This window comes from Cadophora gregata (genome assembly GCF_030347475.1).
Source record: "Cadophora gregata isolate MNR1 chromosome Unknown scaffold_12, whole genome shotgun sequence".
Classification (NCBI taxonomy): domain Eukaryota; kingdom Fungi; phylum Ascomycota; class Leotiomycetes; order Helotiales; family Ploettnerulaceae; genus Cadophora; species Cadophora gregata.
The window spans coordinates 1,280,250-1,300,823 of record NW_026695935.1 but is presented as its reverse complement, the minus strand read 5'-3'; the positions used below and the strand labels follow the sequence as shown (position 1 = coordinate 1,300,823).

Below are 20,574 nucleotides of genomic sequence, written 5' to 3'. Positions count from 1 at the left end.
AGCCACGATGGCACACCACCTCCTCCTTTCCAAAGTCTCCGCCATAACTGGCGGTACCACCGGAATTGGACGCGCCATCGCCCTCGAGTTCCTTCGCCAAGGCAGCAACGTCGCCATCAACCACTTGAACCTGCCGTCCGACTCTCACCATAAAGACTCGCTCCTCGCGGAAGCAGCAGCTCTGAGAGAGAAAGATGACAAGGCGGGCAGGCTGATCGAGGTTCAGGGCGACGTGAGTAAGCCCGAGACGGGAAAGTTGCTGGTAGAGGAGGCTGTTAGAGAATTTGGGAAGCTGGACGTTTTTGTCAGTAATGCGGGGGTGTGCCAGTTTGCGGAATTTTTGGAGTGAGTTGTTCCCCTGTTGAACCTTTCTTCAGATATGGATTCTAGATCGTCTGTCCGTATGTTCTCTTGGGTATCCCTTGTGCGGGAGGTCATCCGCTGGAGCCTGAAGAGATACTGGGCAGCTTGCGAATGGAAAGCCAGCCTCGACTGCGAAAGTCCAGCTAACACCTCCCTCCCAGCCTCGACCATGACCTCTTCGCCTCAACAGTTCGGATCAACCTCGACGGCGCCTTTTACTCCTGCCAAGCTGCCGCTCGGCAAATGGCGAAACAAAACACTGGCGGCAGCATCATCGCGATTTCCTCGATCTCTGCTCTCGTCGGTGGTGGTCTCCAAACACACTACACGCCTACGAAAGCTGGTGTCTTATCCCTGATGCAAAGCATGGCAGTCGCACTTGGCAAGTACAAGATACGGTGCAATGCGCTACTACCTGGTACTATAAAGACGCAGCTTAATGAGGAAGATCTGAATGTCGAGGAGAAGAGAAAGTACATGGAGACAAGGATACCGCTGGGTAGGACGGGAGAGCCTAGAGATATGGCCGGTCCCGCTGTGTTCTTGGCATGTGAGGAGTTGAGCGGGTATGTGAATGGAGCGCAGCTTCTGGTGGATGGCGGACTATTTGTGAATTTGCAATGAAGGAGAGGGATAAATGCAGAAATTTTAAAGAATGATAACGACAAAAGCTGGGTGTTTTTATAACGAGCTGGAAACGAAAGAGAGCGCTAGCTCTTGAGGTAAAATTACGAAAGAAGTCGGCACAGAAAGCACATGTATAATTGGGGAATTCAAATCTGCCATGTCGCAAGCTCAGATGAGCCATATTCTCAGATGCTTCATCGGAAGACGACAGAACGTCCCCAAAGATTCAAAAATTCGACGCAATCAAGATCCAGATGCCACGCAATGCCTCAAGATCCTCGGAATAATGTGATCATGGCTTAGAAACTGCTTCCAAACACACTGTCGGCAAACCTCGCGGCACCTCTTACTTGAATTCCGCGGCTCAAAAGGTTGTGAATAATCTCAATATCCTTGCCACGAGCCCACTCCACCGCATCAGCACTAATGCGATCACACTCGTTGATCCTCAGCCACTTGAGGCCCATGTTGACGAATGCCTTAACAGCTACCCCCGTGATGTGAGTTGCCGAGATGTCCAATCTTTTGACATTGGGATACAGGCTCACTATTTCGAGCGCTGTACGATCATTGAGTATCATAGATGCGAGAGAGAGTTCCTCGAGTGTCTCGCAAGGCGGGAATTCTTCTTTGACAAGGCCAGTATTTGGGTTTACCATTCGGTCGCCGACGGTAAGACGTTTTAAATTATGAGCTCTGATGGATGCGGCAGTTATGATTTTGAGAGCTTCGCCATCGAGAGATGTTGACGCGCAGGCAAATGTTTCAAGTAATGGAAGAAGAGTCGGTTTCTCGTCGTCTGGTCTTAAATGGAGTTGGGGGTTTTCGCTGAGCACAAGGTGTTTGAGGGTGGGAGGGAATTTGGGAAGGCGACTGAGTTGCGTGTCGGTGAGATCGAGTCTTTCGAGGCATTTCCACGCTGTTGCATCGACGACATGTACTGTGATCTTCCAGTTGGTCAGAACTACAGAGCTGGCGTTTGGAGTATTGTCTCGAAGACCATCCTAACCAAAATTAGTCTGGGTAGATGAAATGGGTACTAGGGATAGCTCCCAAGAAGAGATACGCGAGACGTCCCCATGTGAGAAGTGTTGAGGACTCTGGAAGTGTGGAAAGCCTGAGACCAGGCTTCTGTGGAACTTACAAAGTCTAAACAGGCATCCTGACCAGCTTTGAGGTGTATAGTCTTGAGCGACTCGGCCATCGTCCACTTTCCGTGAATGAAAGCGGCCCTACTTCCTCTGATTTGGAGGAACTTGATGTCTACCAATGACTTATGACAAGCTTTAAGAACTGACTGAACAGCATGCAAAGGAATCTCGGTACTATGAGAGGTAGATATCGTCTCTAACGAAGTGGCCCCAGGTAAACCACAATACAAGGTATCGCCAATAACGCCGTTTCCAGTGATGTGCAGTTCTCGTAAATTCTTGCATGTCCTGGTGATAAATTTCATTTTTTCGGCATCGATATATGCCTTCAATGTGATGATTGCGCGATCCAACGTGTAATTCGACCGTCTCAGGTGGATCTTGATCGATCTCAGACTGACCGCTCTTCTAGCATGTGTCGTGTCGAGGGTGGTCCAAAGCTGAGTGGATGATTCGAGGACGTTTTTCCATCCTTTAGATACAGCTAAGCAGACTCTGAAAATACTGTTACTAAAATGTGCCCAACCTTTTTTTGGAATGGGTGGTATCTACACTCGGTCTCGCATGGGCAGATTTTGACATATTATCAAAGCCAACTCCAGCGGAAGACGGTAGATGAAATCTTTGGATTCGCCTGGCTTCAATGCTTGTCGCAATTTCTCATGAAATGTCACCAGATGCTTACAACTATCAGCATGACCTAGAAACTGGGGTACTTCGAAATATACCTGACGTTCTTTATCAGTTCCAGAAGCTACTTTGGCCAGGCCTCTGGCATATATTTGCAAAGCAAGCTGTTCCTTTCCTTGCAATTGCAGTATCTTGCCGGTACGAAGGTATCCCTGGCGAGAAATCAGCAGCTGGACTTCAAGGGCGAAGTCGAAGAATCCACCTTCGACATTTTTGGCTTCGTTTCGATCATCGTCTTCCCATCTCTCAGTGCCGGCATCAACTGCCCCAGCTTCTCGTATGTCGCTGCTCGACTGTCCAATGCTGTGAGCAGCATGTGATCCGCGTATGAAGCAACAGCCTAGATTTATTTTAGCAATGCTTCGAATCAAGTATCGAGTACCGCTGCAGAGAATCATCCAAATAGTTGTAACTTTAAGAAGGTTGTCCCAGGACATGAAATCGTCAAAGATCTCCCATTTCTAGTAGGGACCAGCTGAAAGCTCGAAGGTCGTACGTACTTCGCTGAAAGCTTCAAGAGCACCATTATAATCTTTCTGCTTGTATCGAAACCGGCCACGCTCTATTGCATTCATGCCCTCTTCACTATCTGCCTTGCTAGCCATGGTGAGGTTTGAAAACTGCGGCAATGGACATGGCTCAGAGTTGTCGGCGGCGCGTCTCAGGTCAAGAACGACGCGATTTAGTTGCTAGACGTGATCACGTGGCTATGGGCCAACAAGGGGAGGAGCTTTCGGGGTTCACTTGGCGTGGTAAACTGGAAGGAAAAATATCATGATCTTGTTTTGAGATTAGTAGGCAGCTGTCTACCTTATTTAGGGGAAGGGCTATATGTAGGTTAAAAGCACATTGTAAAAGCACGAGGTCGCATTTATTATGAGATGTAACTTAGATGGCCATTGGCATTTAATAACAGACAGTTAGATACTGTCATAACGAGCAATCGGACATTTCGGACATTCAGTTGTCTAATCGCTACACAGGACTCGTTTTTCATATTTCACCAGTGGCCAACAATTCCTGAAACACATTTGCTTGTGAAAATTGCATTCAATAGTGGCATAGTCCGCCAGCATTTTCATCAAGTGTCCAACTACCAGCCAGGCCACAGGTATCGACTTCGTCAGTAGACGGCTCGACCAGCTTCCCAGAGAAGAAGTCACCTTGAGCTTTAATGCTAATGTCTTGATTCATCACACGTCGAGCCCAGGAATCAATGGCTGGCTCTCCAGTCTCATCACGAGCTTGTTTCAAAAATGGAATCAAAGCAGTCCCGCCGGTTCCTTTCAAGTTCTTCTTGCCGCTGTCGCTCTTGTCGTGACGTGAGGCCGTGGCAATATCAACCTTGTGGCGTCGAACGGTAGGGCTCTTTGAACGGGATAGTGATCTCGACTCCCTTGACTTGATTACAATGTACCGAGATACGATGTTGATGTGCTTATTTCGGAACTCTCGGAGCATTGCAAGACAAGCGTCATAAGCCAAAACAAGCTCTGAATTGTTCCGGTGTCTTTCAACGTAATCACGAATGTTAGCGACCTTGGCGACGTCTTCCAGGAAACGACGGTGTGGTCCTGGCATGTATTTTCGCATTTCAAGCAGGAAGTTGTGCTTGGGCGGAGGTGATGTGCCTTCAAGCTCGCTCCCAGTGGCTGCGTCCTTCTTATCACCAGTTGGACGGTGCTCGATACCGAGAATAATATCGAAGAACTGGATGATGGAGCTTTGAGCATTGCTACCACCACTATATTGTCGAAACCTTTCATTTCCTGTGCCATCTTCGTACATCACGCCATCAGGGAGTCCAGCCTCGCCCATGTTCTTGCTTCCAGCAAGGAAAGGTCGGATGCGATTGTAGAAAACCTGCGGATCACAACTCTCATGCATACGCTGCAGAAGGGTGCCAAGATCATCCAACCTTTCGGCGAATGCTCGAAGGCAAGCAGCGACCGTTGCGCCGTCGTGTAATCTTGCCGCTTGGATAGCAGCCAGCATCAAGGGGATGATTGGCGCTCCCCGAGCTTCAATAGCCACGGATATGAGATAGAACCATGATTCGTCAATAGAACCTGTGAACGTCGTGAGGGTCGCCAGATTTTCCATATTGTCGACAGGCTCGTCTTGGAATAAAGGCTTAAAGTTCCAGAGACAAACCCCCGCATAGGTAGCGACTGGGAGCACTTCGAGGTGTGCCGAGATGTGAATGAGCGGAATCGAAATTGCAGCCGGCAAACGCTACTCGCAACTTAGTCCCAATTACATTGTCACAATTGCGATACAGCTACTGACCTCTGAAGGGCTATCACCGCCCCAGATGTAGCCATGGGCCATGAAACACAACAGCGAGTACGCTCTCCTCCATTCCGAGTCATGTTCCAGACCCGCAGTGGAAAGGACAGGAAGTAGGTCGATGACTCCGCGCAAGCGTTTGCTTAGAATCAAGCCTTGAAGATTCGCAACTACAGCCTCCCATTTATTGTAGTATGGATCAGGGAGCCTCTCGAGAGGCAATTCAGTCGGAAGGAAACCATATTCTGGTGAAATTCCGTAGTTGCCAAGGATTGGAAGGGGTGGAAGCATGCTTTCGATAAAGATTTTGGACGGGGTGATCGTGCCAGACGCAAGGAGTATACAGATCTTTGTCCGATACTCCTCAGCCGTAGGGAATTGCAGTGAGCGAACTTATCATGAGCTTTGCGATGGAGAAAAGCTGGCGCGTCGATGGGATATTGTGATGAGAAGAGAGGAGGAAGGGAAGGAATCGGAAATCGGATAGTGGGCGACATTAGTAGTGGCAGCAGAGTGGCGCTGGTTCCTCCTCTCCTTCTGGCCTAGGTACAAGGTAGTAGCCCACCTCGCCCTCGCCCATGACAAATTTCGTTCCAGCTTGGGAGGGGAGGCAGAAGACGGGCGCGATCGGAGCCTTGCGGGCCAAGGGGAAAGAAAGCACGCGCGCCCCTGACAGAAAGAAAATCAAAAGGCTGAAGCTGCTGCTGATTGGGTTGGAGAGGAGAGGAGAAGAGACCAAAAAGTTACATCATCAGCGGGAATATCGTTCCTCCGAACAAGTCAATCACCTGATCATTGCCAAGAGCTCTCACTTGCCGTCGCTGGGGATAGCTTCAATGACCAACAAAATGATGAACTTCAGGTAACCATGGCCGCTGTGAAACAGCAGGTGCTCAACTGGCTGTACAGCGTACTAACAAGCGTAAGTATCATGGCCATTTGACAATCGTTCAATCACTAAATGCATGCAGGAATACAAAGATGTGAACCGTACATACAATGATGTGGCCCAGACACTATCGCATTACTCCTCGCTCGCTCCCCGAACCGATGTCTACAGTATGCCTACAAGTTTCGCGTTCGAACAGGTTGGAAGCTGATTCAAGATGCAGCTTATGAGCATGGCAAATCGGCTCTCCTCCTCCACATGTCAGGTACCCTCCCGGTGGTATTTCGAGGCACAACATACAGGTTCCCAATTGCACTATGGGTGCCGCATGCATACCCTCTGGAGCCTCCTCTCATATATGTCACGCCGACAGAGGGCATGATGGTTAGACCAGGACAGCATGTTGACCCGCAAGGCAAAGTCTATCATCCATACTTGGTGGGGTGGGCAGAGTTCTGGGATGTAAGTGGCAGATGTTGTTCGAAAGCTGTACATTTACTGATCGTTTCTTGGTACAGAAGTCCAACATTCTTGATTTCCTAGCAATCCTACGCGATGTTTTTGCGAAAGAGCCTCCTGTTGTATCTCGACAACAACAAACTGCCCCTCCACGTCCGCATCCAAGCCAGGCACCCCCTCCTGTACCTCCGCCGCCTCCAGGATTAGCACGTCCGACCTCCAGATCCACAATTGCGAGTCCGAATGGGCAAATTGGACCTCCGCCTCCGCCACCCAAGCCAGCGAATAATCCCCAGCAATTCTCGCCTGCTGGGCCATCGAGGCGGGACAGCGGGCCTCCTCTACCTCCCCTACCTTCGCAAACGGGGTACGAGAATCCTCCACATGGTCAGCAAGGACTACCCCAAAATAATTATCCTCACAATCCGCAGAGGAGCAGCAGTCTGCGTTATGAGACAGCTCCTCCCCAACCACCTCAACCTCAGAGGCAACATGGCCTGAGACAGTCTATAGACGGCCCTCCCACTTCTCCACCAGGTCCTCAGTCGTACCAACAACAGTACCAGGCCCAGAATCCCCACCCTCAGTATGGCCCTCCACAATCTCGATCACCGCCTTCATACAATCCTCACCAGCAACAACAGCATTTACAGCAATACATCGGCCAGCAATCTCAATGGCAACATCCTCCTCCAAAACCTCAAGTGAAACCTCCACCACTTCCAGATCTTTTAGACGCGCCACTAGTCCTTTCAGTACCCTCTGAAGCATCCACGAACCTTCCAGCTCCCCCAATACCTCCGAACCCAGAGAAAGACATGCTTCTGCACAACTTAGGAAGATCGTTATATGCACAGCGGCAGCATACCCGCAATCAGACTGTATCTAGCCTACCGGGATTAGAAGCACAGCACAAGGCTATGTTAGCCTCACTTGCAAGCATGCAAGCCGAAATCCAAGCTCTCGAGTCCCTGAACAATCTCCTATCAGCAAATACCAATATCCTACACACCGCCCTTCACGATGCGGATGCAGTGATTGACCAGAGTCAGCACCGGACGGCACCAAATGTGGATGAACTCTTAGTCGCCCCCACAGTGGTTGGAAATCAGTTGTACGAACTCGTGAGCGAAGAAAGGAGCTTGGGCGACGCATTGTTTGTTCTTGGGAGAGCAGTCGAAAGGGGGAGAATAAGCCCGGCAGTCTTCGCCAAGATGACAAGAACTTTGGCGCGAGAGTGGTACTTGAAGAAGGCATTGGTGAAAAAGATCGGCAAAGGAATGGGCCTGGCAACTTATTGAGATAGTACAAGATATCAATGAGTTTATGTCAAGTCTCCTATTTATTCTCGGCCTTTCAGGAATTGATACATTAGTAGCGATCAAGTGACCAGTCGTCATATCAAGACTTCCTTCGCAGGCTTACTCTTCCCTTGTCACGGTCCATGATTTCTCCCATACGATCCTTACACAGAAGAGCCATTCGCTTCATTTCCACGGCTCGCACCGGTTTCGGTTGCTTCAGACCGCACTCAACACCCTTGACTACCATCTCTGCGATCACATCTTCCTCTGCTGGAGGCGGTGAATGCTTCTCACTGGTAGTCCCATCTCCTCCACTCGACACTGCAGTTGGAACGTTGTTCCATCTGCCGACGATCGTCCGCCGTTTGCTTAATAGACCACTTCCCTCTGGACTCACATCTCCGTTTGGTCTCACAGATGTCTCTTCCCCCTTGTTCTGTTCTTGGTCTTGCCCCTGGCTCTTTCGTGAAGGTGCCTCGAAGAGACCCCGTAGAGACTTGCTCAGCCTTCTGCGAAATGCTTTGGCTCTTCTTGAATGCCCGATCTCAGGAAAGGTCTCGGATGTCGATTCGAAAATCTTCACTTTTTCTACAATGAGCTTGCTCTTTGGCGGTGACCTCTTCTTGGTCGGAGATGAGAACTGTGATTTCCTTGCTTTAGTCACCCCAGAGGCATTGGTTGTACTCAAGACTGCTGGCGCACCATCATTCCTCAACGATACATTGGATACTTTCCTCTGTGTGGAAGGTGGCATAGGCGGAGGCGTAGGAGGTTTCAAGACTGCCAAGTCTCGAAGTTCTAATATATGTTCTTGTTTGTACCGGGAGGAAGAAGCAGAAGCAGCTTCCAAGGATATGGGGTTTAATGCGCAACATGGTACAGGGCCTTCTGGGGATGCAGACCTCGGGGAGAACTTGCCATCAAACAGTTTTCTCATGTTTGCAACCTTGTCCGAAAGTTTTCTAGGTCGAGGCTTTCCAGGCTCCATTATCCGTCCCTCGAGTCCAAGTGCTATCTTCGCCTGAGATAGTGAGGGCATGGTTTCTGCTCGTGGCTGCGCTGTCTCTTTGTCTTCTTTGCGTTTCTTCTCTATGCTCTTAGCACGGTAAAGCTCTCCAATCTTGTTGCTCATTCTTCTCCGACTCAGTGGCCTACTTGCCTGATCTTGCGCGGCTGGCGGAGGCGCGCTGCCATCTCCTCCTAAGCTTGGGGGAATGTTTTGTTTCGACCCAACCATAATGTTTCTTCGTCCCCTCGTTGGCTCTGGTATATGTCCTTTTCGTAGAGGCGGCCGACTCGAAATTTCTCGGCCATTACCATACCTATGAGGGCTCTCCATGGTTCGTGTGGTGACATTGCTATAGCCCCTGGATGGCGAGCTTTGAGGCAGCGTCTGGTGCCGACTTTGCCCCAGCCCTATGTTCTGTTTTCCATTAGAAGCTGCGTTCGATCTTGTGGGTGTAATTGTTTCTGGATCTGGATTGTGCAAGCATGTCCGTCTCGAGCTTCCAGTCGAAGGTGTCAGGAAGTAGCTTTTGTCCAATAGTCGAGTACGGGAAATAGAGATTGGGGTGTTTGGGGCAGCGGTGTTGTTGAGCGAAGGGTACGCCCGAGTGCTGTTCCCTCCTGATACTGCTACCAAAAAGTATTAGTTTACCTCGGACTTCTTCCGGTTTACAGTCGAACTTACTCCCATCGTAAAATTTGATTTTATCTCTGATGGATCCTCCCTTATTGTCATCAAGTTTTTCGTTCTCAATATACGGTGCTGCTACTGTCCCGAATTTTCTTCCATTTATAAAATCTGCTGTATCCCAGACGCCACCACGTAGCTTTATACTACTTGGTTTATAGGAAGTCTGTGCCTTTTTGAGTTTTCTTGAGTCAGCTTTTGTTCCCAGCAACCCGAGTTTTCGAGAATTTAGTGATTCGAAGATGTCTGTGTAGGCAGGTTGAATATCCTCCTCGACAGACCTATTGTCACGCTTTTCCGAACTTCCTCGTTTCGGACTGAAAATCGTTGACAATCTCCTCCTGTAACCTGCCCCTTTACCACCTTTCTGTATTGGCGAATTCCTTGATAATTGAAGCGGTGCTGGCTGGAAGGATGGTGTGGTAAAGGGGAGGCTCAGAGCATCAAGTGCTTCGAATTTTGTGACCAACGAAACAAGATTGAATGATATCCCATGTTGCAGACGATCGGACGACGCTCTTCTCTCGTTGTCACTCTGTTGCGAAATGCTAGCAGAATTACTTGGATACATGTGGGTATCCCGAGCAGCTTTTTTCGGCAGACCTCGGGGTCTCGGGGAAGATGAATTCGTGTTCTTGTAAGTCATGATCGATACTCCGCGTATGGAGAAATACATCTATTGTCGTTATATTTTAAGTCGGGATTGGACATACACTGTAGTTGTGTGATGGGGAACTTCAACTCGAAAATAATGAAGTATGATAATCCTGCCAAACGATTTCTAGTCTAGATACTGACAAAATAAACACGGATATGATTGACCTAAAACCTGAGGTAAGTGCGCACCTTCCTAGATAGAATGTAAGGTGGACTGGCTAATGCAAGAGCCACTGCACAATTTGACGGTTAACGAAAGAAAAAAATGTCTGCATGAGCGATTGATTTTGTGCTATGCTATGACCAAGGTGGATTCTCACCTGAAGAAAAAGAAACAGACTATGTGCAGAATGACTGATTACCTCTATATGCTTCTTCCATGCCATCTCCGACAGCCCAATCCGCCTCAAATGCACCTAATTCAGCGAGCCTCGCTCCATCCGGCACCCGATACCAAAACCTTCCTGCCGCCACAAGCCCAATCCTCCATTTCAGCCCCTAAATCGATGATTAGGCACCACTATGGACACTATATGAGCGATCAACGCGGACACCAATCATTTCAAGATCCACTTCTGCGCTGTCTCGTCGAGTGTCCGCATGCTCAATAACCGTGTCGATAGTTACGGGACCAATTGGCGCCGTGCTTCCCTTTCTCTCTGTAGAGAAGGCGGATGGACATGACGACATACTATTGAAAGTCTTTCTTTCCAGACTTGAGGTGTCTTGAGAGGATCTTGAACCCCAAAGTTGCGAGATATTAAAGGACGAGCTGGCTTCGGTTGTGATCATCGACGCCCAGAGAGAGGAGAGAGGGAGGAGGAGGGCGACCATCGTCAAGGCCAGGGTACCGGCTTCTGGGAAGTCATCGGGCGAAGCGTACTCGAGTATAGCAAAACCAGCTGATTATCTTAGTAACTGATTTAGATGAATGTCAAAGCCACGAAAACTTACAAGGTATGACCATTGTGCACCCACCCATGGCAGCCAGGATCTGGATGTAGCTCCACTTCTGAAATCCCAAGTTCTTACGAGCATGAACAGTCCATAAGAGCTTGCCGGTGAATATGATCGAATAGTACCAGATGGAGATGGTTTCGGTTGCCAGGGTTCCGACTGTAATCCAGGCGTGGTGGAAGTATTGACCAGCAGATACAATTGCCAAGGAGTTCGTGACAGCTTGAGCGAAGCGAAAACCGACCGCAAGTAAGAAGACGAGACCGGAGAGTAATGATATCAAGCAGACCCATTTCTTCTGCATAGCCTTGCACACAGTGTAAGCCTGGAGGAAGAGAGACATGTTGACCGTGATTGTCATGAGGAGAGGGATGACTGCTCCAGCGACACTAGTTGCGTATGCTGAGCGCGGGACATCACCGAAGTCGAAGGCGAAGTAGGCGTAGAACTCTGCCCAAGGACTGACGGAGTAGAGTGCGAGAAGGAATGCGCGAAGGAAGCCGAGGACAAGTGACAAGAGATTGAGTATGTAGACTGGAGTTCGACGCTTCGATTCCCTGGTGAGGACAGCAGTGACAACCAGCATAACGAAACATGCACCGATTTGAGAGCCGTAGTTGATGCAGAGGGCGGTATTGTAGTAGAACCAATCATCGATATCGGGAAGGGGGACGACGACTGGAGTGACTCCATCTCTCATGAGAAAGGTCACACTCTGGGATTTGAGGTCGAAGGTAGTAGTAGGAGACGACATCTTCTCGTAGAAGCTTTGTTGTGTTGGAATGTATGGTTAGACGGGCGATCAAGAAAGAAAACGAAGAGGTAGAAAGCAGAATTGCTGTGGATGCAGTTGAAGATTTGCGAAAATGTATGTTGGAAGAAACGAAATGATACATGGAAACGCAGAGGAGGTTCTCTTAAGTATCAAAATATCAGTGACCGAGCTGGTGGATAACAATATGTCGTAAATATGGCGAGAATAATATCAACGCTCTGCTCAGTTACCCGAGAGCAGTTCGCGACCAGCTCGCGGAACAATGATTCTCGTTAATGTTGCAGAGACACTTCCGTGGTAATGCGCCGGGAATAATATCAAGGATGACAAGTTGATCATATTGTTTTGGCCAACGGAAAGAAAGTATAGACGCCATATGTGAATTCAAGTCTGAGAGTTAAGAATGCTCGTTGAAGAATGAAAGGAGAGCCTAAACAAGGGAACCTCGCTTAATTCCTTGATATTGTTCTCCCCAAGCCACTTTTGCGCCACCAACAACACCGGAAGGGCTTTTTTATCAAGGGGTGCAGCGCATTCACGGCAGTAGGCGAAAATGTTTGCAGATGTGTACCCTTACTGAGGGGCATATCATGCAGCTTGATATCACTTCCGGCTAGATCTGCCATCAGCAAAGAGATAAACTTTGCTTCTAGGGGGACAAGGCGGCTGCGTAAGGCCAAGCAAGATCAGCCTCATCTAAAACTAGCAATCAGGCAAGTGCCATATTGCTGTTTGTCATCTACGTGATCTTTGAGAGCATCAGAAGGTAAATTCAACTGTCAAAGCTTATTGGCTATTCAGAACAGTCATGATGTCTAGACGCTGAAGTTGCTCGCTTCGGGTCTAACCCACTGCATCTAGTTTCTGGTATGGACTCCAAAATTAAACCCTTTTGGGACTGGCTGTCGAAGTCGAGGAATTTTGACCGAGGTAGTCAACGGGAAGTTGCAGATCTCATAACATGAATCACAAGGTCTCGATTCCGTTCTCGGGCCAGCCGAGATTCCTACAGTTAGTTCGTTCAGCCCTTGGACGAGAAGCTGATGTCGGACTGGAAAGTCATGACAGCGACTTTCTGGTCTCTCATGTCCGGATATCCTAGCAAAATCTGCCCATAAACTGACCCATAGCATCGAGGGTGTGAGACATGGAAAAGCATGGTCGAGATCCAGAGGCTCGCGATCTCTCGGGAGACAGCTTCAGAAACAATCGGCCCAGAGCTCACAATGGACTGACGACCTTCCAATATTTTCATGTATTATATTGATCGATATCGAATCACTCTAACGACAATATTACCCTCGAAAATAGATCATGACCTGTTGTCAAGCTTCTGTGTCGTCGATGGCCTAGAGAGCGGTTGATCCGACCATCATGCCGTATCAGGCGTAAAGCTACTGATAAAGTAGGTCCCCGTGGCGGTATCGTTTGTCAGATTTGTGCCAGACATTGTTCCAAACTTCAAACTGCCGCTTTCCACGAGGCCACCGCCAACAACGCCATTCGTTCTCTTCAATCTGTTCTCCCCACTCATGACGGTGAAATTTGCAAGAGATATCTCATAGCCATTTCGTGTGGCAATAGTTGGCAAGCCAAAGTACGAAGCATTTGCGCTTTGTTGGTCCAAACTCAACTCGTAGTAACCTCGATAGTACAGATCCTATAAAGTCTGTTAAAGCTATTCATAAACCGACGTCCAATAGGAATACATCATCTGGTATCCTATACCATGTCCGCAAAGGGCTTTCCTCAAAACCCATCAAGAAAGGAGGATAAATAGCTCACCTGCCATTGTAATTCACTATTTGCGCCTTCCAAAAGCGAAGAGTAATTATTTGCATCTAATGTTGATAGGCTGATCAGTTCCGATCCATAGGATGATATCAAGCCAGAGTGACTAGTCACTTACTTGCTAGAGAAATGTTTTGACCATAAGGACATGGCGAGGACACAGCAGATCCCGCAAATTCGACACCAATGGAGCCTTCACCTGTTTCGGGATCGTAGGGGTGCGTGTCAAGCCACACAAGGTCGCTGACCCAGGATGCGTGACTGTCTCCAGCTACGCAAGTCAGCACGCGAAACAACAATAGATTTTGGATGCTCTGGCTGATCTCCAAGATGTTTGAGATTGTGGGTATACGTAGATCCTGCTGCATCCAAATCTGGAAAGGGGTATCTTACCAAGGAAAATCGTGTTGTTGATTTTGTTGTCATATCTGCAGGGAGACGGTCAGTACATCGTACGAGGTTTTGGAGAATCCGGGGACGTCATTGCTTACAGATGAGACAAAGTTCTGTTTTTGTTACTCTGATACCCATCCCAAGCATCGTAATTGAGAGGATTCTCATTTCCGAGGGCAAAAGACTGATTGATACGAGAGAAGATGATTTGATTGCCGATTACTTGCGAAAGCTTGTTGTAGAACCAACTTTCCTGACGAGGTCCCATCAAGGATCTACCAGCGTCATTCGAGATGTCGTGGATGTAATCAGTATTCCCTGAGTACTTAAATCAGCCACTCATCGCCTTAAGCCATTCAATGTAGGGCGTATGAGAATGCTCAATTCAAGCGCAAGAGCGAAGCAGCCCGCAAGATCATTCAAGTGCCCCCGAAACTTACAGTAGAGGTCTGTGATACTTCTGTCATATTGCCGAGTGTCTTTTCCGAAGAGTTAGTGTTTTTCCAAATCATTCGAGGTGGAGCATACCAAGCATGATAAGATCCAACAAATCACCTATCTCAAAGCTTCTCCAGATGCGCACTGAACAAGTCAGTGATCGATATCCAAAATTACACCCATTACTTTGGCACTTACAATTATCATCCATCTCCACCTGACGAATTGGCATCCATTCAAAGTAGGCACGCACAGCATTCATCCTGCATAGGTTAGCAGGAGGCGCAAAAGGGCCGAATCTATGCAATGAGACTATAAATTGACCAAAAGGAATGTTCGCTAGCTCGATAGCACTGCAAGTACTCACTTTCTCTGATCAACAGATACTCCACCGTCTTTAACGAAGGAGTCTTCGGTATTGTTGAGCTCCGACGACCCAGCTTTCCACGTGTTATCCGCAACTTCATGATCGTCCCAGACAGGTATCCAAGGGAACTGCTGATGACTGAGCAGCAGATCAAGGTCAGTTCTGTACGTTGCTAGTCGCTTGCGGTAATCGTAAAGAGTGTAGATCTCTCGATCTGGAAGGGGAATACGCCCTATACTGTTCCCCCAACCATAGTAACCGTTCGCATATTCATAAATGTAGTCTCCCAGATGGATCACGTAATCCACCGAGTCTTTCCGGGCGGCATTTCCATAGGCATTGAAGAATCCGAAGGGATAGTTGCTGCATGAGTAAATAGCCAGTCTGATCGCGCTGCTTACAACATCACCTTTGCTAGGTGTAGTCTTAGTGCGGCCAATTGGGCTGACGTTGTCCGAGTCACAGATGCTGAACTGGTAGTCTGTAAGGGATAGCGCGTCAGCTATATGTTCTTATTCTCGGAGTAGGGAGGACTGACAGTATCTGGTAAATGGTTTCAGATTTCTCGCTTCCACCTATGGTTGGAAGATGGTTTTATTATTGGATCTGGAAAGATTTCGAGAGGGGAATGAGGCACAATTTGGAGAAGGACGGGATGTGCTCGAATGAAAAAAGAGTGTCGCCTTTTAAAGACTTGCCTTGATTGTGTAATCAATATCGGAAGATGTGTATGCCTTCCCTTCATCCGCGCAGCCCTTCAGTTCAGGGTCTTTGGAGATCTTATAGCTAACACAGACTGGAGCCTTGCTAGCCTTCACATATTGCTCAGTCTCGTGGCTGTAAAGTGGGACATAGCCGGACACGGTGATATTGCTCTTATCATTATCCGAAGCAATTGGTGCTGCGCGTGTCCACAGAACGACAGAAGTATCGTAGGGATCACCGCTAGCAACTCCATGAGTAAAGTTCAATTGCGAGGAGTTCCATGCCGCAGATGGAGTGTTACGAGCTGCTACTTTGCGGATCGAAACTCCAAGGCCCGGATGAAAGTGTGAAGGACTTCGATAATTGAGATTTGAAACGAATGAAGCCGAAGCAGCTGCTGCCAGCAAAACAAGAGAGAGAACTTGAACCATTGCGATAGAGTCTGGTTGCGCTTGCAGCTTCACATGGAGAAGTATCAGAAACTAGGAACAGGAAATGGGAGTGATCTTATGTGATAAATAAAAGATCGGCCAGGAACGTCTGGTGTAGCTAAGCAGGCAGGCCATGGGATTTAGTGGCAGAAGCTCTCTGAACCTCGTGGGCTGGTTGACAGCTGCCAATTCGCCATTCCATTTCGGCCGATTTTGAAGATCTCCAAAGATGGGATAAGATGGGGCTGGAATAAAACTGGGACTGGGATTGGGACAAGGCCATACCAGCTTGGGGCAGCTTGAACTGACATATATTGCAGTCAGTCCAATCAAGTCACGTCGATTTCAGCACCTCATGACGACACTGGTCAGAGTTGAAGCCGCCAGTGCGGGAAATTCAAGGTACTCTACTGTACTGCACGGAGGCTGCAGTCAAAGTCATAGTTCATAGGCAATGAGTGATCAGCGTAACGTCTCGTTGGTCAATGGTTTGCAGCTACCGGATTGATCGATTTAGTATGGGAGCTAGAAGGGAGCTGGGAGCTTTGTGGACGTTGGGGGGGGCCAAGGGGCAGGGGGCAGGGGGCAGCTGGCCGCTGGTGAGGGGAGGGGCGAGGGGTTTGGTCCGGTCCGGGCGGTTCCCGTACAGTACAGTACAGTAGGCGGGGCAGGGTTGTTGTTGACAGCAATGCAATGGAACCGAGCATCGTGTTCAAAGCTCGGCATCTGAGTGGCCTGCATAGCTCCAGCTTTTTGTCCTGGGACGCCTGCTCTGCTCTGCCCGGCCCTGTTCATCGGATTATTATTATTATCATCGACTTCTCGATTTCTCGTCCCTGGGATAACCTGGGAGTCAACAAGGATGATACAGTAATGCTTCTGGAAGCTTGGCTCCCTTCGTGGCTGACGCTGCCGTTCGTCTGAACTCCTGGCTTGGGAGGAGTGACGTACCGCACCCGGCAGCTTGGTAAAAGACCTTGGAATCACCATTTGAGAGAGTTGGACATTTTGGTACACCGAAACTCGTGGATTAGTTTGCGGGGCAGAATGGCATTCAATTACGATGTCCAATAATTATAGATCACATTGTACCAGGCTGGCTGCTGCAGTTGTCAACTGTCTCCAAAGAGTGATGGGTTTGGGATAGCCACCGAATGCAGCATTATCTCTTGTCTATCCGAGTCTGTAGGATGGCGTGAGTATTGGAAGCATTCTGTCGCTTTCGGGTATGACTTACGTCTTACCTTGGTCTTACAAACAAGCATTAGAGTCCGCCAACGCTTTGGCGTGAGAACACCCGAAGAAGTTGACGTGGTACCCAAGATATATTAGGAAAACTAACAAGAAAAGCCTGCCATTGAGCTTTCAATACTGACTTGGGAGTGACAATGATATGTGTGACTGCGCTCTCTCCGCCCATATGTCCAGGATTTTAGCAATAGAGTTTGTACCACTGCTAATAAAACCACCACTAGGTAGGTAAATATACAAAAGCAAAGCAAGCTCCTGACACTCTTCAAAGCTGGAGAACAAATATTGAGTTGCAAATTGTCATCTGATTGTGCTCCACCTATGAGAAACTGAGGAATTTGGCAGCATGGATTAGAGGACTATTGCTGAAATGCTGCATACATAATGGACTCAAAGCAGTTATATTAACGACGCTCTATGAGGTCTTTGTTCGAATCTGAGGTTTCCACAGGAGTCTCTGGATAAGGAATTTTTGAAAGAATATGAACGACAGGGGTACTGTGATCGATGGATACAAGTATTTCCCCACTAGCTGTTGACATGAGAAGACCATCTGAGCAAAGAGATGTTGAAATGAGGGAACCAATCTTAGCAAGACACAACAGTGAGAACATGATGGTTGCATATGCTAGGAGCTCCAATTTCCAATTACACAAATGGCACTGTGGCTTGTATTTTCCGAGAATTATGGTACTCAGGAGCGGAAGAGACCATGTACAGCAGTGTTTCAGCCAAGTATCCCGGAGTCTTGTCCGTCCCAAAGTTCCCAGGCATTCTCGAGACATCTAATGGAATGTGCTGAGGGATGAACGAAACAGGGCCCCTGATATCAAATCGTGCTCAGCGGAAGTTACAGTCGGGGAGCTACCCGCATCCTCGGTCGTGAACGCACATTGGGATTACGTCCACTGTGTATGTTATGGAAAAATTTCGTGAAAGCCATCTTTGAAGGATTTTCGTTAAAGCTTGGCGGAACTGATCGACGAAGGGACGCATAGTTGTAGAGCAGCGGGGAAAGCCTTTACCGCCAGAATGCTTGACAAAGATTCCTACCTGTCGGTACTTTTGGACTCAAACAAGTTTCAATACTTAGAACAAATGACAGGACAATGATCTGTCACATCATTCCCCTTAGTTTGGGCTTGACTGAAAGTGAGCTGATCATGTTGGGTAGGATGTCAATCGACCGTCGTTGATAGATACACGAATGGATGGGTTTGTGGAGCGACTGAATCCATATAAAACCATGTATTCGTGTTCACATGTCTGGTGATATGAGCAACGAAGGGGAAGCTGATGCTGAAGGATTGAAACATGTCCTTCAGTCGGGTCACCATGACACGTCCCGGCTCGACATACTTCGCCTGTGCCTCTGCCTAGAGCATATGACAACCATGAGATTTTATCTAGAAAGTCCAAAAAGCCGAGAACAAGTCTCACAGTGCAAACTGTGATTGATGTTTAATAGGTCCGCGAAAAGAAGCCAATCACGTAATGCCACCTTCATGAAGTATTAGTACCCGTTAAAAGCCTGCCTATGGCCCCATAGGATGATCATACAACGGATAGGCGGAAACTGGAAGTTCTGCAGTGCCATTCCACGCCCACCTGATCAATGAGCCATGACTGAGTTTGGGTCAGCATCCCATAAAATCATAATGGCTCAGTTGACTGACAATGTCGATGGTTCCACTTCGGTCTCACCGTCCAGAGGCTTGACATCTTCTGGCTTTCTCACAAAGATACCATCTCCACCAACCATCCAACCATTCCCTGCTCGCTTGACATACTCCACTGCCATCGCCCAAGCAGCTCGGTCGGCTGCATCGCCGGATTCAAAAACTTTGAGGTGCTGGTAATTATGGCTAGGTGGTGAGGTGAAGAGCTCTCGCATCAGGGAGGCATAAGATGCGTTTCTCTCCATCCATAGATCTTCGGATTCGACTTGAACCATCTTCTTGGGATCCGAAAGAATTTGATTTCGTGGTACAAGTTGACAGTAAAGACGATCCAGTCTTGGTAAGTTCTCAGAGAGATCTGCGAAATGACCACACATTGGAAATAATGCGATATATTCCATGTCGCAAATCGTGGGACTGATGTGAGCCTTGTCATTTTGAGCTGATGCACCGAAGAGATCTTGTAGAATCTTTCGCGTTGTTAGAAACATAGTAGAAGACAACGAAAGGGGGACACCAACCGAGGGAGCTTTTCTCAACCAGAACTCGTAAGTGGCATAGGCTTTGATAAAAGAGCCTTCATTGAGTAGAAGTCTGTCCCATGGTCGAATACCAAACAAATTTGTAGATGTCACATGGGCACTCTGCTGGAGATCTTTTACAGGGGGATCTTTCGGGCTAGAAAGACTTTCCACGGAGCCACCGATCGGTCCTGAAGCTTTGTCGTGAGACGGTCCAAGTGGCCTTTGAAGACGCAGATAATGACATGGGCAATCGAAATTCCACGCATCTGTAAGGATGACACGGCAGGAGGTGAGAGCACCTAAAGCTTCGGGTGGGGCAACAATAAGGAAACTGACAGGATCGATCATTCGAAACAACAAAGACCAGAAGTCCGCAAAGTCGTCGAGTCGACGTTCACTCTTCGCATTATCTGTGACCCGACTGTCATAGACAATTAGCGAGAAAGAATTGATGTGTCGTAGAGAATTTGCGAGTACAAAGTCAAAGAAGGGCTTCATCTGCTGGCTGAGCATGATGCTCCGAGTTGTGTTTTGCCGGACAATAAATTGCGCATTTTTGAACAGAATTGACTTCGACACATCTCTCCACCGTTTAGAAGCGAGGGAGCATGCCTTCAGAGGACTATCCTCGGACCTTGTAATATCAAAGTCGGGCTCGTCGTGGAGAGCATCAATGCCATGTGATGGTGGTGAAGTATCCAAGTATCCGAAGACTTGAGACAGTATTTCGTTTGGCAAAGCTTCAATGGAAACCGGTTCTTTTCTGTCTGCAGAAGATGTAATAACCTCTTCCGGTAAGCCTTCTGATATATTGCATGCCATTGGAATACCTAGTGTGAATTCGTGGCGTTGTCGACGGTTTGGCAAAGTGTTCTATGGAGTCCTCGTCAGTGTGCTGTATCGTATTGGGCATGTAGTAGAGCCATGGAAGGAAGCTACGCATACCACTCAAGTTGTGGCTCTCCTCTTGGTGCAAGCTTTGCCGCAATGATGTAGATGTCTGTGTATGAGGCTCTCACTGATGCTGACACGGATGAGTGACGACTGAGGTTGGCCTTCGCAGCGATAAGGATCTGGCCTCCCGATAAGAGGGCTATCGGGTGCACTTGAAAGTAGCCGATTTGGCGAGGTGCCTCGTTGC

At 48.3% G+C, this 20,574-nt stretch overlaps 8 protein-coding genes across 8 annotated transcripts; 2 read left to right on the top strand and 6 right to left on the bottom strand.

Annotated features, from left to right (window-relative positions):
• Positions 1 to 7: 7 nt before the first annotated feature.
• On the top strand, positions 8 to 987 carry DHG2_1 (L-rhamnose-1-dehydrogenase; the record flags this gene model as incomplete). The annotated part of the gene is made up of 2 exons (XM_058496519.1): positions 8 to 345; positions 525 to 987. 2 exons carry the CDS (start codon positions 8 to 10, stop codon positions 985 to 987), a joined length of 801 nt encoding a protein of 266 aa, XP_058353770.1.
• Positions 988 to 1,289: 302 nt separating this feature from the next.
• Positions 1,290 to 3,436, bottom strand: ONS95_003221 (uncharacterized protein; the record flags this gene model as incomplete). The annotated part of the gene is made up of 6 exons (XM_058496518.1): positions 1,290 to 1,994; positions 2,135 to 2,636; positions 2,694 to 2,821; positions 2,870 to 2,983; positions 3,034 to 3,171; positions 3,332 to 3,436. The coding sequence occupies 6 exons, from the start codon at positions 3,434 to 3,436 to the stop codon at positions 1,290 to 1,292; spliced, it is 1,692 nt and encodes a 563-aa protein (XP_058353769.1).
• Positions 3,437 to 3,602: 166 nt separating this feature from the next.
• Positions 3,603 to 5,564, bottom strand: ONS95_003220 (uncharacterized protein). Its single transcript, XM_058496517.1, has 2 exons — positions 5,121 to 5,564; positions 3,603 to 5,066 (listed from the first exon to the last, which is right to left on the bottom strand). The coding sequence occupies exons 1-2, from the start codon at positions 5,409 to 5,411 to the stop codon at positions 3,882 to 3,884; spliced, it is 1,476 nt and encodes a 491-aa protein (XP_058353768.1). The 5' UTR covers positions 5,412 to 5,564; the 3' UTR covers positions 3,603 to 3,881.
• A 424-nt stretch (positions 5,565 to 5,988) lies between these two features.
• On the top strand, positions 5,989 to 7,769 carry ONS95_003219 (uncharacterized protein; the record flags this gene model as incomplete). Its single annotated transcript, XM_058496516.1, has 4 exons — positions 5,989 to 6,042; positions 6,092 to 6,179; positions 6,233 to 6,471; positions 6,528 to 7,769. The coding sequence occupies 4 exons, from the start codon at positions 5,989 to 5,991 to the stop codon at positions 7,767 to 7,769; spliced, it is 1,623 nt and encodes a 540-aa protein (XP_058353767.1).
• Positions 7,770 to 7,869: 100 nt separating this feature from the next.
• ONS95_003218 (uncharacterized protein) lies at positions 7,870 to 10,111 on the bottom strand (the record flags this gene model as incomplete). The annotated part of the gene is made up of 2 exons (XM_058496515.1): positions 7,870 to 9,407; positions 9,463 to 10,111. The coding sequence occupies 2 exons, from the start codon at positions 10,109 to 10,111 to the stop codon at positions 7,870 to 7,872; spliced, it is 2,187 nt and encodes a 728-aa protein (XP_058353766.1).
• Positions 10,112 to 10,289: 178 nt separating this feature from the next.
• On the bottom strand, positions 10,290 to 12,243 carry ONS95_003217 (uncharacterized protein). Its single transcript, XM_058496514.1, has 2 exons — positions 11,077 to 12,243; positions 10,290 to 11,024 (listed from the first exon to the last, which is right to left on the bottom strand). The coding sequence occupies exons 1-2, from the start codon at positions 11,831 to 11,833 to the stop codon at positions 10,633 to 10,635; spliced, it is 1,149 nt and encodes a 382-aa protein (XP_058353765.1). The 5' UTR covers positions 11,834 to 12,243; the 3' UTR covers positions 10,290 to 10,632.
• An 868-nt stretch (positions 12,244 to 13,111) lies between these two features.
• On the bottom strand, positions 13,112 to 16,007 carry ONS95_003216 (uncharacterized protein). The gene is made up of 11 exons (XM_058496513.1): positions 15,542 to 16,007; positions 15,382 to 15,418; positions 14,844 to 15,324; positions 14,675 to 14,739; positions 14,567 to 14,620; positions 14,479 to 14,517; positions 14,137 to 14,356; positions 14,039 to 14,073; positions 13,764 to 13,916; positions 13,640 to 13,695; positions 13,112 to 13,514 (listed from the first exon to the last, which is right to left on the bottom strand). The coding sequence occupies exons 1-11, from the start codon at positions 15,977 to 15,979 to the stop codon at positions 13,227 to 13,229; spliced, it is 1,866 nt and encodes a 621-aa protein (XP_058353764.1). The 5' UTR covers positions 15,980 to 16,007; the 3' UTR covers positions 13,112 to 13,226.
• A 1,612-nt stretch (positions 16,008 to 17,619) lies between these two features.
• ONS95_003215 (uncharacterized protein) lies at positions 17,620 to 20,391 on the bottom strand. Its single transcript, XM_058496512.1, has 3 exons — positions 19,431 to 20,391; positions 18,907 to 19,379; positions 17,620 to 18,856 (listed from the first exon to the last, which is right to left on the bottom strand). The coding sequence occupies exons 1-3, from the start codon at positions 20,253 to 20,255 to the stop codon at positions 18,766 to 18,768; spliced, it is 1,389 nt and encodes a 462-aa protein (XP_058353763.1). The 5' UTR covers positions 20,256 to 20,391; the 3' UTR covers positions 17,620 to 18,765.
• Positions 20,392 to 20,574: the final 183 nt, after the last annotated feature.

Coding starts and splice junctions, on each gene's coding strand:
- ONS95_003220 (XM_058496517.1), bottom strand. CDS start 5,411: ATGCTTCCACCCCTTCCAATCCTTGGCAACTACGGAATTTCACCAGAA. Junction 5,067..5,120: donor GCGGTGATAGCCCTTCAGAG/GTCAGTAGCTGT, acceptor AGTTGCGAGTAG/CGTTTGCCGGCTGCAATTTC.
- ONS95_003217 (XM_058496514.1), bottom strand. CDS start 11,833: ATGTCGTCTCCTACTACTACCTTCGACCTCAAATCCCAGAGTGTGACC. Junction 11,025..11,076: donor GTGCACAATGGTCATACCTT/GTAAGTTTTCGT, acceptor TAAGATAATCAG/CTGGTTTTGCTATACTCGAG.
- ONS95_003216 (XM_058496513.1), bottom strand. CDS start 15,979: ATGGTTCAAGTTCTCTCTCTTGTTTTGCTGGCAGCAGCTGCTTCGGCT. Junction 14,357..14,478: donor AAGTATCACAGACCTCTACT/GTAAGTTTCGGG, acceptor TTAAGTACTCAG/GGAATACTGATTACATCCAC. Junction 14,074..14,136: donor AACAGAACTTTGTCTCATCT/GTAAGCAATGAC, acceptor GTCTCCCTGCAG/ATATGACAACAAAATCAACA.
- ONS95_003215 (XM_058496512.1), bottom strand. CDS start 20,255: ATGGCATGCAATATATCAGAAGGCTTACCGGAAGAGGTTATTACATCT. Junction 19,380..19,430: donor GGTTGAGAAAAGCTCCCTCG/GTTGGTGTCCCC, acceptor ACAACGCGAAAG/ATTCTACAAGATCTCTTCGG. Junction 18,857..18,906: donor GAAGTGGAACCATCGACATT/GTCAGTCAACTG, acceptor ACCCAAACTCAG/TCATGGCTCATTGATCAGGT.